A 17,912-nucleotide genomic window follows, 5' to 3' on the forward strand; every position below is an offset into this window, starting at 1 on the left:
GCATTTAGTTCTCCAAATAAATGCACAAAACGTGGTAGTGTCCGTTTGGGTTTTGGGAAAACCCAGTGGACTTTGGATAAGGCTATCTTAAAGAGTCATTATGCAGACAACACAACTGACTCGGCTAGGTTTGACCATGATGTATGCATAGTTAAACAAAGTAAGGTTTCTATGGGGTTTTAGACTGGTACCCTTGAGCGGACAACTCAAGAGAGAAAGGCACGGAACCGTCGACTACACCGTTGATCGACTGGTTTCACCGCAAATATGCCTTTGCCGAATTTAAAGGGTGATAATATCAGAAGAGCGCAACCACTCATTATAAGCGTTGCTATGGTATTTGTTTGGCACGAGTGGAATATGATGTTGAAAACATGCTTATGCAATAATTAAAGCAAGATGTCATGTATTTGCATGTTATGAAGTAATTACAGCAATTCTTCATAATTTAAAGCAGTAATAAAGGAAAGCAATAAAAGAAATAAAGGAAAGAAACAAAAGACAAGTCAGTTTTGTAATAGGAGAGGGAATTAAATACTTAAAGGCATTAAGAAAATAAAGACATATAGAGAAGCGTAAAGTCACAATAATAGCCAGAAATGGTAAAAGCCTAAAAGAAATCCCCCAGCAGAGTCGCCACATTGTCACGCCCCTTTTTTCTCGCGAAATAGGGTTTATGACATTTGGGAGGACAACTCGTTCCCTTTTGGGAATTAGGTTTGAATTGAAGAGTCGCCACCTAATGATTAAAGTGCATTAGGACACTAGGAGGGGTTTTTTTTTAGTAACCAGAGATTGGGTAAGGGCTTAAAATTATCCCAAGGGGAAGGTATTAGGCACCCCTCAAGATCCACTAGTGTGGTTCCCGGCCAAACTATTGTTGTGACTTAAATGCACATAGGCAAATAAAGGCTTCAGATAAGAGGGGATTTTCACGTAATGGTTACAAATAAACAAAAGTAAGAAAAAAGAGTTGATTTTCTTGAAAGAAACGGTTTAAAAAGATTTAAAAGAAACAAAGAAAACAAGGAAATGGGGGGTCCTAGGTTTATTAATAATATGGATCACCCCACATAACATCCGGTAATCATTCCCCAGTGAGGGGCTACACGTGATGTTATTGCATGGTCATCATATCCATATCTATCATTTCCTACCCCGTTAAGGTATTAAAGCACGAAATGGTCTTGTTTACTTATTGCATCTATTACCCGCCCCAATCCTATCAGCCCCGGAGGGACTTGGGACTATTAATCCTAAAGGGAGGAGGTATTGGGCTCATTTGTGGTTTAAAAGGGTAAAATACTAAGGCGACAAACGAAACACATATAGAAAGTTTGGGGAAGCATATAAACAAATAAAAGGGCTCAAATAGACCTTCTTCAAACCAAAGAAAGCACATAATGTAGCATGACATGCATGTACTGTTTAAGGTCTGATTAAAACTTAAAGGTCGAGGCAGACTGATTTATTACATAGTTCAGATAAGAAGCCCGAATCAGGCCTGCCTGCTGGTTGTAGCTGATAAAAAGTCTGATTCAGTTTATAAATTTACCCTATGGCTTGCCTAAGTGCTGTACGAAGACCTATAGGCGTAATATCTACTGATTCCAGAAACAATGAAGTAAACATGAATATATACTGCTTTAAGAAAATCGTCTATTATTAAAGAAAGGCGAGTTTTAGCAAAAGAGCATGCGTCACTGTTACTGGTTTTAGACTTAAAAGCGAGTGAAATGATTCAGACTTGATTAATAGCTCCTATAGGCATGTTGTCTACGCGTTGTTGATTTAAAACCCATTTTAATAGATATGGTAAAATGCGGAAACCTTATAAACATGATATCTAGGTGGTGAATTTCATTTAAGGCCTATGAACATGATATCTAATGAAGAATGTATATGGAAGATTCAGAAAGACCTATAGGCATATTTTCTATATGCATATGCAGGATTCAGATTCTCGGGTAATTATAGACCTAGTATCTATATGAGAAAATGCAGAATTCCTACAGACATGGTATCTATATGAGAAATGCAGAATTCAAGAAGTAACCTATAGGAAGGATATCTATATGCGAGTGCAGAAATTCAGAAATAACCTATAGGCAGGATATCTATATGAGAGTGCAGAAATTCAGAAATACACCTATAGACAGGATATCTACCCTTCACATAGTTATCCCTCCCTTTTCACTATCCATCCCCAAGAGTTTATTACAAAATTATTATAGCCTAGAAAAAGAAAATTACATCATAAATTAAAAGGTACAACCAAGGAGAGCCTGATTCAGAATTCCTGCCTGAAATATGAAGTAAACCAACTCCAAGAGATCATATTTTAAAGCCTTTCTCCCATTTGGATGTGTTAGAGTTCCCTAAGAAGTTCATAAGAACTCCAGGCAGTACTTATACCCAAATGTATCACCAGATTAGGACATAGTGCAGTGTGGAAGGGCCAACCCTCAGGTGTCCAAGTTCAGAGGGAACTCAAGGTCCCAAGGCAAGGCTCACCAGAGGGGGCAGAACTTATGAACTAAGAGAGAGTGCAAGTGCAAAAGTAGAATTCTGAAAGGGGAAAGGGAAAAGGGGAATAACTTAAAAATCAGTACACATAAGGGTGTAGGGGAATGGGGGAATTTGCAAGAACAAAAGAAAAGCATGCTGATGGGCACACCCAGCAATGGGAGATGCTGGCACACCCTCCAGCCTGTTTACTTAGAGGTTAAGACCCCATTGGTTCAAACTTAATTCATGGGCAACAACTCACATTGCCATGCCTTAAGTCACAACTCTCAAACATATAGGGGTAATGGGGGTAGGGAGCAAGGATTCACAGCAGAAACAAGCAGAAAGATATGAGCATACTAACTTAAATATTGAACTTTACAGAAATAGTATAGTAGACATGGATATAAAAGCTGTAAATGAACACATTGTGATGATGCTAAGAATTAAACCTGGACATACCAGTTTTCAGGGAAACAAGCAAAGAAAGCAGTAGGTCTTGTAAAACAGGCCACAATGCAGACAGGAAAAGAATATTATTATGAGAGAGTATGAGTTCAGAAGGATTCTGAAAGTGTGTTCTGTCTGTGAAGAGGGTCGTGCCTCTTATAGTGCAAAATCAGGGAGAAATAAGGTAAGAAAATAGTTGAGGAATTGATTGTCAATTAAGGATCAATCACACAAGACTTCCCTTACTTAAGGGATTAAGATTCAAACGGGTAAAACCATTTAAGGAAAGAATATAGTAAACACTTTGTGCACAACATGCAATTAAGGGCAAATACAAAAAAGGTTATTTTAAGGACAGGGTTTTGAAGTGCACGGTTGTACAAATAAGTTAAGAAAATCAATTAGTAGCCAGTAAATCAAATGGTCAAGGATCTTGTAATTACTGATCCATGAATGAACCAAGTCAGAAAAGATGAAGAAGGGTTTTAACTTAGGCCGAGTCACAGAGAAAATCAGCAAACAATGGAAAGAAATCAATCAAGCCATATTCAGAAGAAAGTTTGAACTAATTGCGAATTTGAAAGTCACTTGAGAGGGAAGTGTGTCATATATAAGGAGCATGTGATCATGTTAAGCATGAAAGAAAGAAAAAAAGAGATTGTCGTGTCATTGTGAAATCAGTAGGAAAATCCAGTGTAGAAAAGTTTAGTAAAAAGACAGAATTGTATGAAAACCAAGATGTCCAAACTCAGTTCAGAGACTCAAAGTTAGTCTAAAAGAATTAGGGTTTTTTTTAGATAAGACCCTAGTTCAAGCAAACCACAAAGCAAAGATGAGAGGGCAAACAATTGAATCGAAACATGTTTAGAGGTTTCAGAAAAGAACTGAAACTTCCAACATGCTTCTTTCTGCAACAGAACTCATGAATAACATGCAAACACAGTAGAAGGGTTCAAAGCAAACAGAGTGAAGAAACTAATTCTAAGCATAATGAGAAAAGATTGATAAGAATAGTAGAAGAAGCATGCTTAAAAAGATCTTTTAGAAGAAACTTAAACAGAGCTCAGTAGAAGGAAAATAGTAAGAACACTTAAGAACACAGTAGAAAAATATAGTAGGAGAACATACCAGAACGTGGTAGAAGAAAATACCAGAATACAGTAGAAAAGCATACGAAAAAATAGTGTAGGAAAACACAGTAAGAGATGCATACAAGAACATGGTAGAAGAAAATCCAAGAACACAGTAGAGGCAAATACACACGAAAGACAAAGAAAGTCAGAAAAACACTTAAACACTTTCAGAAAAACCTTAGATCGGAAAAGAAAGATTTTAAAAGTAGTTTTTTTTTTGAAGAAGAGTCAGGAAAATCATTTGAAAACTCAAGGAAAGCATAGATACACAACGGATCTTAAGGAATCGGAGAAACCTCGAAGGGTTAGGGTTTCAGAAGAACCCTAGAAATGAGAAAGGCTTTGAAAAGTCACCGATCTGAGTCGGAGGTCAGAATCAGGCTCACACAACCATGGTACGCCGGAACAAGGCCGGAGATGACCGTGGAACTCGAATCGATAGAGTCTGGACACAACCCTTCATGGTCGAGTCATGGAGCTTCAATTAACCAGACGTAAGGAGGCGTAGGTGGCTTGGTGGGTGGTGAAATCACCATGGATTTAGGTTAGAGGGTGGCCGGAGAAGGTGAAAAGGATCATCAGAGAGGTGGGGATGGGGGAAGGTTCTAGAGAGAACCAGGGGTTAGAGAGATAGAGATGAGTGAGGGAAAATGAAGGGTATTGGGGGGGGGGGTCGTTTGATTAAAAAAGGTAAGGGCGGATCTAGACCGTTGATCAAAATTGATCAACGGCCAAGATCTGATCCGGGTTGGGCCGGGTAGTTTTAGGATTTGGGCTGGGTGATTTAGGAATTGAAATTGGGTTGGATTAGGGGTGCAAATTAGGCTGAAATTGAAAATAAAATCTGGCTAGGTTTTAAATAGCCACTTTTCCCCATTTATTTTATAAAAAATAGCAAATTAATTTTTGGAAACAAATTAAAGGTACTAGATTAATTAATAATATATTATATTAAAAATACTGAAATCAATTTTGTAATTATAAACGCAATTAAATCTAAAATAGGCTAATATTGCAATTATATGCAATTTAGCTTTAAAATACTAAATAAATTTTTAAAAAATGTGCGAAAATTACCTTAGCTATATTTTAGTATAAATATGAGAATTCAATAAATGAATTACCACAATGCCAATTTTGGGAACACTTATTGGGTTTTTCTTGATAAAATAAGGCAATAAAATTGATTTTAAAAACCTTTAAAATTAAGGAAAAATAATAAAAATATTTGTAAATACTTATATATGCATACATGTGCTATTTTGAAAGTATTTTGCATATAAAAAATATACAGGAAAAATTTGGGTATCAACAGGTAGTAGGTTTTTATGACTAACCGTTGTTTTCTTTCATTGATGATCACTTTAGTGTCTTGTTGTGTTATTCTACTTTTATATGGCTTTTTGATACTGTCTCTTCTTGCCTATATTTTTATTAATGTGGTACTTATACTATCTTGAGTCGAGGGTCTATTGGAAATAACCTCTCTATCCTCACAAGGTAGGGGTAAGGTCTGGGTACACACTACCCTCCCCAGACCCCACGGTGTGAGATAATACTGGGTATGTTGTTGTTGTTGTTGTAACTAAATACTAGAAAATATTTTCCGGAAAAACTTTTTCGCTCATCGACCAAACAAGGAAAAATAAGTGATAAACCCACTCATTTCCATGAAAATATTTTACCAAACACACCCTAAATATTCTGTTTTAATTAAAGTATTCCCAACAATATCTAATTTAAAAAAATTCACGCAAACCATTGGACATCATATCAAACTGTTATTCTACGAGCAATCACCTCAGTAAATCTTGTATCTCATTATAATCGCGAGGTTTAAACTATTCACCATATATACCAACAAAGTTAATTAACTATTAAATATTTAGAGTTATGTTCGCTTTGGAAGTAGGTAAACTTTATTTGTTTGGAAATTTATCCTCAAGTGCATAACTTTTTTCTGTATGAGACTCGAATTAACTTTTAAGAGGTTAATCATTCATATTTAACTTAAAACCCAAGATGATCCTTAAATAGTGCTTTGTTAGCATTTTTGCAAACTTTAGCCTGATGAGCAATTGAAATATCTTGCTAGAAAAGTTGAGCTTTGATGTCTTGTTAGTAATATTGGACTTTAAGTCATTGGGCTTTAAAGTAGAAGAAGTGTGAATTGGAAATGGAGGGAAAATGAAAAATTTGAAGAAGTGAACTTTTGTCTTGCACTACCACATTTGTGTGCTTATATATAGAATCACTTCTTAAAACTCTTAAAAGTAGTTGAAGAGAATGAAACCTCGCGCCGTCGTCGTTGCTTGACTCGGCTTTGGCTTTGGCTTTGGCTTTGTCAAATGATCGATAAGATTAATTTTTGGACAAAATTTATTTAATTATTTAATAATTAATTAAATGTCAAGTCACTGATTCAGAGAGCCTATTTGACTGCGGCGGTAGAACCGCGGCAGGCAGCGTATTCTTCTGAAAAGGCACTTTTTCCAGACACCTCTTCTGATAATTGCCTATAAATTCTGAGGCAAGGCTCCATTTTCTACACACGAAAAACACTCCAGAACTTCTTTCTTTCTGAATACACTGCATCCTAATTCGCAGTCTCTCTCTCTCAAATTCGCAAGTGTGATTTTGCTCCGTTCTTTGAGTTCGTTGGTATCCTGTAGTTTGTATTGTCACTGTTGCAGGAAGGTTTATTCCGTTTTATCCTGGGGGAATTTAATCCATTACCTTGGCAACTTGTGAGGGGGTTAAAATTCCTTAAGGACGCACAAGAAAATTGTGGACTCGGAATATTTCTGATTCTTTATTGTTTTCTAGATTTCTTTATTCTTCTAACAGTTTTGTTTTCTGATTGTTGTTTTAACACAGTATCGCTCACAAGTAACTCTAAGAATTGTAAAGAATCTCTATGAATTGCTTGATTGATGGACAAAGTGTACACCAACATATGAAGTAAACTCACACAATATCCGACATGGAGGGGCTGATGCACTATAACAGGTTCAATTAATCCAAGTATTTTTACGACGAAACATAAATTTTTATGCGAAAATCAGTAAAATTTCAACAACTACCATCAAATTCATTTATTGTATCTGCCTCTGCCTTGCAGCTACTCCTACCATTGCAAATATGTCGCGGTTTTGTCGCCAATATCGCCATAAACAATATCCACGTTAGCTTCCATTAGTTTCTTCATGAGTAAACTAGCCTTCTCTCGAGCTCTCACTGACCCTCTAACAGAAAGATCAGCTATCACAGATGAAAACTCAGGCAACCTCAGAGCATCTCTTATGCATCTCTCACTTTCATCAAATAAACGGAGTAGAATATCAGCAGCTCCCTCTTTACTCAACATGCACCTTCCCTTCAAAATTTCCAACATTGATAGCACAATTTGTTCAGTCTCTTTCAAAGCAGTTAGTCCCTCTTCAAATCTTGCAAGCAAGCAGAGTATTGCCAGTGATGTTCCAGCAAGATCCTCACAATCAGAACTTTCTACTAATTTGATCAGAACCGGAACTGCCCCCGCTCGGACAGCCACCGTGCAATTCCCATGAAACTGCACCAGTTCAGCCAATGTGCTCAGAAAGTGATGAGAAGCAGGGCCTCTTGGTCTCGAGATTGCCTTTACGAGAGCCTCAACGGTTCCAGCCACTCCAAACTTTGCCTTGTTCTTATCTAGCATTGCCAAACTGCAGAGTAGAGAAGCTGCTATCCTGCTTGGTTCAGCTGAAGTTGACGATAGGATCACAGAGTTGAGAAACATGATCTTATCCATGTCTGCTAGTGACTGCTTCAGATTAGGATTGAGTGAGAGGTTGAAGAGAATGGAAAGCGCGAGAAGTTGAATAGTTGAAGAGGAGGGAGACATGGATAGGCTGAGCAAGGTAGAAATAGAACCATCTGCTTGAGCTAACAAGTTCCTATTTTGAGGGCTCACCTTTGTGATTGAAGCCAAGGTTAGCAGAGCTTTCTGCTGATTTTCATGGGATTCAGACTGTAATTCACTAAGGCATTCAGCAATTGCCTCCCGTGCCCTCATACTTGCCATTAATTCACTAAGGGGCATGAGAACTTCAACTTAACTATATAATGACAATACCGATGACGACCTCCTATCATTGGATTCTCAACCTACATGATATTTAACAAATTCGTTTGCATAAGCAGCCAATATAATCAGTCTCTGCTAAAGAAATGGATATTTCGCATCGTCGGCAATTCTAATACATGGGATTTCGATGATAACATAGTTCTTTGCCTATATTGTAATTTAATCAGAAGACATAGTCAGCAACAGAGTATGCAGTCTTAGTATCACAATTCACACCAATCCAAGGACAATAAGCCAACTGACACTTCACAACCTTGTCAACTAATGGATCACCAAAATATACCAACCTTATCAAATTCTAAGGTCGTTGACGCATTGAGTGAGCAGTAAATTTCTCTTGGACCTATAGAGTTTGTGCTACTAAATATCGATACCATGGCAAGGAGATAAACAATTTATAGTCCTCATCATATATTAAGGTTCTATTCTATAAAGCAAAAATGAGTCAGATGTAGTGAAATATTCTTAAAAGGATCAATAGCACCTTCTTAGACATTTTTATGCTCTTTAAATCAGTTGCTACAGGACAAGACACAAAAAGCTGTAAATTTAACAATACGGGCATTTAAACAACATACAAAGTGCAAGGAACATGAAGCTGAACGGTGCCTCACAGCCCTAGGTTGCGATTTAACCTATTTCATTTATATGTTGCTCAGTTGGGAATTACAGCAACAACATTACAATGATGAATAGAAACGATTATCACAACCATGAATCAAACATATAATCAAATGTAAGTAAAGAAGGTACAGCAGTAGTATGAGCTAGTAAAACATTTGAAATTGGCACAAAAAATAGCCAATCATTATTTAAGAATAATATGGACAGGTTAAAAGAAAATCCAGCCTCTGGTATGGCTAGTCCATGGAAGTAAAAAATCAATGTAAATTTACTGAGATTCACTAGCTAAAGTTTCAAGTTCGACCTCTGCATTAAGTATGAAACAGTCTCTAATTATTCTAATGCTAAAACCTATAACTCAACTTAGTGATCATCTCCATGCCCATCGAGAGGCCCTCCAGGCCCAGCAACATCTAGCTGTAAATACCAAATCAACAAGTTAGTTTGTGTAGGTGCATTGTAAAAAAATCCAATCAGTAAAATGTTTCTTGGAACACTTCAGAAGGATTCCTGCATCTGCAGATAGTACTCTGACCTACCTTGAAGTATTGAGAACAGACGGGGTACTCGTGAGGCTTGCCTTTCTCCAACCAAAACCAGACCACATCATGCTCATCTTCTGTTAAAAAAGAAAAGGCCAAAATAGATTCAGCAAAATGAGGTTTCTTCAGTACATTTATGTTAATGTATGCAGACGAAAAGAGGGAGGGAGAATAAGAAAGCTAAAAAGCGCCCCTTGTTCATAGCCAAATAAAAACACCAGTTTGAAAAAACGAAGAGCTAACCAACCTCCTTCAGCACCAGGGCATCCTATGGAAAAGGCGTATAGTTCAGTTAGTATTCTTGTGTGTGTGAAAATATACTTAAAAACATGCAGTTGCTGAGTAAAGTACTAAAGTTATGCTACATAAAGTGACTTCCACAAAAGGTAGTTAAAGTAGATATCTAATATTATATCAGATTCCAGATATACTCTCGTGGAGTTGTATTGTTCAAGGAAGTGACATTAAAGAGTTAGCAGAAAATTGTTAGTTATGTGTAATAAGAAATTGAGACTAATGTCTACCTTGAATTTTGGTTGTCCTCAATAGTGATAGAACAGAGGCAGTAATCCAAAGTAATCACCATCACAGTCATTACAGAGCTCCTTTTTAATTTTTTTTTTTTTTTTTGTATTAGCAGTTAATTCTTGGAGGTGAACTTGACTATCCTAGGGGGGATGTCTTTTGCATCACTAAACTAGGTCCGCGTTGAACTGATTACAGTTCACAGAAAATTGAAATATTATAGCTGGTTCTAATGTCTCATAAAAAAAAGGAGACCGGAGAATTCGAAAGAAGTCTCGGCACATTATTCATAGCCATCATATCGGAAAAGAGAGGAGCAATGAATATTAAGGACTACAGGCTTAAGTCTAGCGCAAAGCATCTACAAGAATAATATCTAAGAAGTTTTTTAGTAGATTGAAGAAAGTGTTGGACGAGACAGTGTTACATCTCAGAGTGGGTTCGCACAAATGCTAGACACGGCTTTGGTGGCAAAAGAAGTGGTTGGCTCCAGAAGAAAGTAGGGAGAGTCGGAAATCTTGTGTAAACAGGATATTAAGAAGGCATATGATCATGTGAATCGAGAGTTCTTAGACTATATAATGTTGAAGATGAGATTCAGAATTAGGAGGAGAAAGTGAATCAAGTTCTGCATATCAACTGTCACTCTCGATCCTAGTAAATGGGAGCCCATGGGGTTTCATTAGCAGCTCGAGGAGCTTGAGACAGAGGAACTTGTTGCCTCTCATGCTATTCATCTTGGTATTGGAAAAACTTACAATGATGGATAGAATTATGGTAAGTGGTCACTTGAGGGGCTACTCTGCAACAATCAGGGGACAAGGGTTTCACACCTCATGTTCGCAGATGACCACTTCTGTTTAGTGTGAAGCAGAAATTTACCAGTTAAATTTTCTTGGAAGGGTTCTTATGTGGTACGAGGCAGTGCAAGCCCTAGATCAACCTCAAGAAGTGTGAGATTATTCCAATAGGTGAAGTGGATAATACTGCGCGATTAGCACACGTGCTCGATTATAGGGTTGGAGCTCTTCCAAGTTCCAACCACTTATCTTGGCTTACCTTTGCACGCTCCCAATAAAGACCAAGCAACATGGAGCCCGGTGATTAAGAGAGTTTAAAAGAGGCTAGCATCATATAAAAAGAGGTATATATCAAAAGGATTGAAGGAAGTAGACTCTGTCGAGCATCCCTATGTATTTTATGTCATTGCCGCATCAAGGAATATCACAGGTAAATTAGAAAGGCTCCAAAGGAACTTCCTATAAGACTCCACAAATGGGGGCTAGGAAGTTTCTCTTAGTCAACTAGGAGGATGTTACATCTCCAACAAAATTGGGGGGAGGGGTGTCTTGGGATGAAAGATCTCTATGTTTTTCAACAAGGTCGTATCAGAAAAATGGTTATGGAGATTCAGGATTGAGGAGCACGCTCTATGGAGGAAGCTGATAGCAGAAATGTGTGAAATTTTGAAAGGGGTATGGAAGACTAAAAACATTGCACCTCCTTTAGGGTGTGGAATTTGGGGAAATATTTATAAAATGATGGAAAGACTTCATCGGCAACATAATTTTCACATTGAGGGAAGTTGTGATGCTCATGACAGAAGACGGGCTGATGAAGTGGGGTCAAGCAGGACCGGCAGACTTCTAGGCTGGCTAGCTTTTGAAGAAGGGGTGCACATGTCACCTTAGGCGAATCCCACATCGGAATGGGAGAGGGAAGTGAAGAGCTTTATAAGGCATGACACAAGTTCACATGGTACGTGCGCTTTTGGGGTTCGTGTAGCGTAGCCCAAAAGACATCCGTACAGGCCTAGACGCAAACCGGACAATACGTTCCATGGGCTTGGGTCGTGACAAATATAGTATCAAAGTCGAATCTCCCTCAGTACGATAGTAGGGCAAACCTCAGCGTCCTCGCTGAGTCCCGGGGGGGGGAAGGGGTAAATGTAAAGCCCATGACAAAGAACAGGCTGATGAGGGATGTACTTTCAAGGTTTTGCACCTCTCAAAGAGTGTTAAACGAAAAAAGAACAAATGGGAAAAATAAAGAAATAGAAAAGAAAGAAAGGAAACAGAAAGTAAAAAGATTTTAATTGGAAAAAGGGGCATGAGTTTCGATCCCTCAACCTAGGAGTCAAAGGGGCACCCATTAGCCAATACACCAAAGTGCTCTATTGAGCATGGAGGCATACATTAAAATATAAGTACATTTACCAAAAAATAACCAATGATGCACATAGCCTAGGGAGAGGAGCATGGGTTCAAGTGATCCGCCCGTATACCCATAGATCCGCCATTGTCAATGCGGTGTAGCCCGAAAGACAAATCCGTGCGGGCCTAGGCCCAAAGCGGATAATACGTTCCATGAGCTTGGTTTGTGAAAGAAGCATAATCAGTTTTTGGAATCACATGTCCTGTGGAGAAGAGACGTTAGATTCACATCCCAAAAAATACAGTATCTCAAGCAAGAAAGAGATCACAGTGCGACAGATTCATATATGATGATTGTAATCAAAATGTCCAACATACATATTGGTCATTATCTTCTGAGTATTTTTTCCTGGTTTTCTACCCAGTACCCCTATTGGGGCCTCGACTTATTCGGATTTGCACCCCCTAAGGCCCATTAAACGGGAAACAAAAAAGCAGTGAAGTTAAAGAATGAGCTCCTGCACGCTTCACTTTTAGCTGGAAGGAATTTCACCACAGAATTTGTCTCGGAAATATATACTGCTCTTGTTAAAGTCCAAAAAATAGAATCAAGTATGAGTTAACTCAGGGCAAGGGAAATATGTATTCAGCTAATCCAAGTCACCAATATTAAAGAGTTGTGGACTTTTATAGATGAATAAAATATAACCCGTTTGACAGAGTCAAGTATCATAAATGAATTTTCCTTTAAAGGCGGTCAAGCTCAATATTCTCCAATTTAAGGTAGCCACAATCGCTCAACCACATGCGCTAATCCTCTAGGTTTATGCAGTCCCATTTCAAAGTGTTCAATTGAACTCAAGAGGTCACAACTAAATTGGGTTACTCAGTCTAGTCTAACCAACGCCTAATTGGTCTGCAGATCAACCTTACTTGTCATAACACACACACTAAATAATCTTGCACATGTAACCTACAGTTCAACAGTTGCGCATATGTTAATCAACTACAAGAAACCTTCATATCTTGTGTTCTTAATCTTAACCTCTCAGAACACCACAAATATTAATATCCAATATAAGAATTACTTCAAAATGTAAAATAAAAGTTGAACAAATACTAACCTTGGTACCAGATGGTCCAACTGGATAATTCATCTCCAAAATATCTCTCCCCTAAATTCAGAATCCAATCAGTCAGAACATCATTTCGTAAATTAGTAAATATGAATACTCGATAAAAAGAAAAATCACTTAAATCAAAATGATAGAAGTGTTCAATTCTACATACTAATTCCAATTATAGATTTGAGGTTTGGATTCTTTTAGCTCGCTTAATCAGTACTTTCAATTAAACCACCACTTCCGTCATCAAAATCGATCTTCATTTACTGTACATAAAACTCACGTTTAATGAAAAATGACTTATCAGCTTATAAAGCTGGAAATTTCTTAATCAAAAGATTAAAATAATCAGTTACCTAATCAAATTATTTTCAGAATGCAAACCAAATAGGCCCTATATACCTGAAGCTCAGCCTGATGTTCTTCACGCTCATGCCCGGTGTAAGGCTGCTCGGTGGGCCGGGCCTGAACCGGACCGGGCCCGCGGTCCTAACGGGCCTGGTGGGCCGGTCCTGGGTGGGCCGGTCTTGGTGGTCCTCCTGAGCCCGTCACGGGCTGGTCTTCAAGTTTGAGCCCACGAGCCCGGGACCGTTTAGCCCGGGACCGTTAGGCGGGCCTGGGCCGGTCCTGGCGGGCCCAACGGCTATTTTTAAAAAAAATTAAAAAAAAAATTAAAAATTCTCCAACGGCCATAATTAAAATCTAGCCGTTTGGGCTGAAAATATGACCGTTTTTAAGTTTAAAAATGGTCATTTGGCCCCCAAACTTTATTTTAACCCCAAACTTTATATAATTACACTTTTCCCCATTTCTCAACTATAAATACCCCCTCATTCTTTCATTTTTATTCACCAATTCATCAATATCTCTCAATCTCTCTCAATCTCTCTACTACAATTACTTAATTTATTGTTGAAATTTCGTGAAAAATTGTGAAGTTGTTGAATTGAAGTTTTCAAGTGTTCAACGATTTTCAATTTTTGGAATGGTGGAAGGCAAGGGAAAAACATTTTCCTGTTCTTGCAAGGATGGCTCGGGATATTTTATCAATTCAAGCTTCAACTGTTGCATCAGAGAGCGCTTTCAGTCAAGCAAGACTGCAAATAGGTGATCATAGAGCGTCTATGAGGGATAGCTTGGAAAAATCAGTATTGTTTAGAGATTGGATCCGCTCGGAAAGAAGAAACTTTGGAATTGCAGAAGCACAACCGGCGATAGATGAAGCTTATGAAGAAATGATAGCGGAACTTGCGGAGGATTCGGCTTCGCCCGGAAGTGGTGATGAACAAGCTTCTTTTCCACCACCACCAACGCAACCTCCTCCGAACCTTGAAGGATTTATGAGATTTGTTAGAGATAATACATAGAATAATATGTAACTTGTATTTTGGCACATCTTCCTTAGTTTTTTTTCCTTCTAATGGTGGTATTAGTACCTTGTTGTGCTCATTCCATTGGGGGAAGGATGACTAAGAAAGATATGCCATTTTTTGGTAATAAAATTTATTGCTTCTACCCATGAGCTTCTTTTCGCAATATTTCTTTGTCTATACTTAGAATTATTTATAAGCTACAATATATACATAATATACAATATATATACTACAAGAAAATATATAAGAGAATATATATACATAAGATACAATATAATATACTACAAGAAAATATATTATGCGAAAATATATACATAATATACAATATATATACTACAAGACAATATATTATGCGAATATATATACATAATATACAATATATATACTACAAGAAAATATATTATGCTACAATATATACATAATATACAATATATATACTACAAGAAATATATAAGAGAATATATATACATAAGATACAATATAATATACTACAAGAAAATATATTATGCGAATATATATACATAATATACAATATATATACTACAAGACAATATATTATGCGAATATATATACATAATATACAATATATATACTACAAGAAAATATATTATGCTACAATATATACATAATATACAATATATATACTACAAGAAAATATATAAGAGAATATATATACATAAGATACAATATAATATACTACAAGAAAATATATTATGCGAAAATATATACATAATATACAATATATATACTACAAGACAATATATTATGCGAATATATATACATAATATACAATATATATACTACAAGAAAATATATTATGCGAAAATATATACATAATATACAATATATATACTACAAGAAAATATATTATGCGAACATATATACATAAGATACAATATATATACATAAGATACAATATATTATGCGAATATATATACATAAGATACAATATATATACTACAAGAAAATATATAAGAGAATATATATACATAAGATACAATATAATATACTACAAGAAAATATATTATGCATGACAATTTAGTGTTTTACTATTGTTTTGTTATTTTCTTTTTCGTCAAGCACTTTAATAATTAGATATACATATATACTACATATATATTTTTAATATAGCCATGATACTACAAGAAATTGCCTTAAAAAAAAAAAAAACCCCGCTAGGCCCGCGAAGCCCACGAGCCCGGCCCGTTAAGCACAGGACCATGTGGGCTTAGGCCCGTCACGGGCCGGTTCCACCCATTGAGCCCACGAAGACCGGGACCGCCAGAGCCCAGGACCACGAAGCCCGGGACCGCGAGGCCCGGCCCGTTAGGCCCACTAAGGCCCGGGCCCGGGCCAAAATACAGCATTAGCCCGGTGGCAATTGGCATTAAGGGTGTGTTTGGTATGAAACTATTTTCAAATTTTCTCATGTTTGGTTGGCTTAAATGTTTCTTTTCATGATGTAAAAAAGTATTTTCTTTCATTTCAACAAAATAATGTAGTAAAAGTATTTTCTTTCATTTCAACAAAATGATGTAGTAAAAAGTATCTTCTTTTTAACAAAAAAAGTACTTTCTTTTCATGATGTAGAAAATATTTTCTTTCATTTCAACAAAATGATGTAGTAAAAGGTATCGTTTTTCATTTAAACAAAAAAATAGTTTCTTTTTATGATATAGAAAACGTATTTTCTTTCATTTCAACAAAATGATCTAGCAAAAAGTATTTTCTTTCATTTCAAAAAGACGAGTATTTTCTTTTCATGATGTAAAAAAGTATTTTCTTTCATTTCAACAAAATAAAAAATACTTTCCATATTTTCTTTCATTTCAACAAAATAATATAGTAAAAAGTATTTTCTTTCATTTCAACAAAATAATGCAGTAAAAAGTATCTTCTTTCATTTCAAGAAATAAGTACTTTCTTTTCATGATATTGACAAAGTATTTTCTTTCATTTCAATAAAATGACGTAGTAAAAAATATCTTCTTTTTAACAAAAAAAGTACTTTCTGTTCATGATGTGTGAGCACGTGATTTTTGTTTCGCGCGACAATCGCTCCAAAAGAAATAAAAAAATAATAACAATTGGTCCTGCTGTACAATTTTTGGATTTTTACATGGCACTTTGTTAATTATTTATGATTTTTGCCCATTTTTATTTTATTAAAACAAAATACAAAAAATGTATGTGTCATGCATAATTTGAACCGTAATCCGGTTGTTAAATAGAAAATTATAAATAGGCATCTTTGTCCGTGATTTTGTTTTTGTTTGATTTTACCTGTTTTTAAATATTTTAATATGTGTGCAAATAATTGTATTAAGTAATTTTAATTTGAATTACTTAGGTTTTGTTTTTAAAATAAAGAAGAAAATAAAATAATAAAAAAAATCTTTTTCGGACTTGGGCCAATTTTAAACAAATTGGCCCAAACAAACTCAGCCCAAAAAACCAGGCTCACCCGGTCCGTGACCAGCCTACCCCTAGCCATCTAAACGACACCGTTTAAATCCAGTATGATCTGGACCGTTGATCTCAGATTGATCAACAATCAAGATCTCACACCCCATAACCCACTAATGAACCCGACTCGTTCCACCCGAACCAACCTTGAACCCTACTAAGCCAAACGACACCGTTCCACTTAAGCCCTCAGATCTAGACCGTAGATCTAGATTGATCTAACGGTTGAGATCAAGTCATCCACCCCGTATATAAACCCTAACCCCTTTACCCCGCGCCCTAATCCAAACCCCCCCGTGCCTTAGGTCATCTTCACCAGACCCCAGCCCTCCAAACCCTAGCCGCCCCTGCATACCTTCGCCATGAAAGCCGGCGGCATGGACGCCGGTGACCCTACCCTTAACACCATAGATGCTCCTCACCGTCCTGAACCCAAATCCACCAACCACACACCTCGAATCCCATCCCACCTTCTCGAATCTTCATTTGAAGATTCGAGTCAAAACTCGATCTACCCCGATCTGCCCTAAATTCATACCAGGCAGTCCCCGGACCCCCCTCGTGACCAAACCATGCTTGGTTTGGTCCGAATCTGACCAGGGAAGCATGAATCCCAGATCTAATCTTTGAAACCTTAGGGTTCCTTGTCACTGGTCCGTATCTCGTTTAAACCAAAAGATTAAGGTCTAATGGACCTTAATCGAAGTGTTTCTCATCTGAGAAACACTTCGATTAAAGTCCGTTCAGCCTTAAGAAAGGTCTGTCCGAATCCGAGTTAAGGCTTTTGATTTTTCGAGATTTGAGGTGAGTTTTGCTTTTCTTTTCTTATTTCTGTTAGTCCATGTTCGTTTAAAAGGTTTGTTCAGGTTTTGTTTTAATCTGTGTTTT

The 17,912-nt window shown here is 36.9% G+C and overlaps 1 protein-coding gene across 8 annotated transcripts; it reads right to left on the reverse strand.

The window, feature by feature from the left end:
- Positions 1-7,083: 7,083 nt before the first annotated feature.
- On the reverse strand, positions 7,084-11,395 carry LOC104212723 (U-box domain-containing protein 14-like). Of its 8 annotated transcripts, XM_009762101.2 has the most exons (5): positions 9,908-10,957; positions 9,631-9,651; positions 9,381-9,460; positions 8,044-9,258; positions 7,084-7,893 (listed from the first exon to the last, which is right to left on the reverse strand). In XM_009762101.2, exons 4-5 carry the CDS (start codon positions 8,170-8,172, stop codon positions 7,219-7,221), a joined length of 804 nt encoding a protein of 267 aa, XP_009760403.1. In that variant the 5' UTR covers positions 8,173-9,258; positions 9,381-9,460; positions 9,631-9,651; positions 9,908-10,957; the 3' UTR covers positions 7,084-7,218. The 8 variants fall into 8 exon arrangements, with proteins under 8 accessions (XP_009760403.1, XP_009760385.1, XP_070011778.1 ...); XM_009762083.2 differs by lacking the exon at positions 9,908-10,957 and adding an exon at positions 10,968-11,395 and having other exon boundaries at positions 7,084-9,258; XM_070155677.1 differs by having other exon boundaries at positions 7,084-9,258; positions 10,791-10,957.
- Between the last annotated feature and the right edge of the window lie 6,517 nt (positions 11,396-17,912).

This window comes from Nicotiana sylvestris, chromosome 8 (genome assembly GCF_000393655.2).
Source record: "Nicotiana sylvestris chromosome 8, ASM39365v2, whole genome shotgun sequence".
In the NCBI taxonomy this organism is placed as follows: domain Eukaryota; kingdom Viridiplantae; phylum Streptophyta; class Magnoliopsida; order Solanales; family Solanaceae; genus Nicotiana; species Nicotiana sylvestris.

Coding starts and splice junctions, on each gene's coding strand:
- LOC104212723 (XM_070155678.1), bottom strand. CDS start 8,172: ATGCCCCTTAGTGAATTAATGGCAAGTATGAGGGCACGGGAGGCAATT.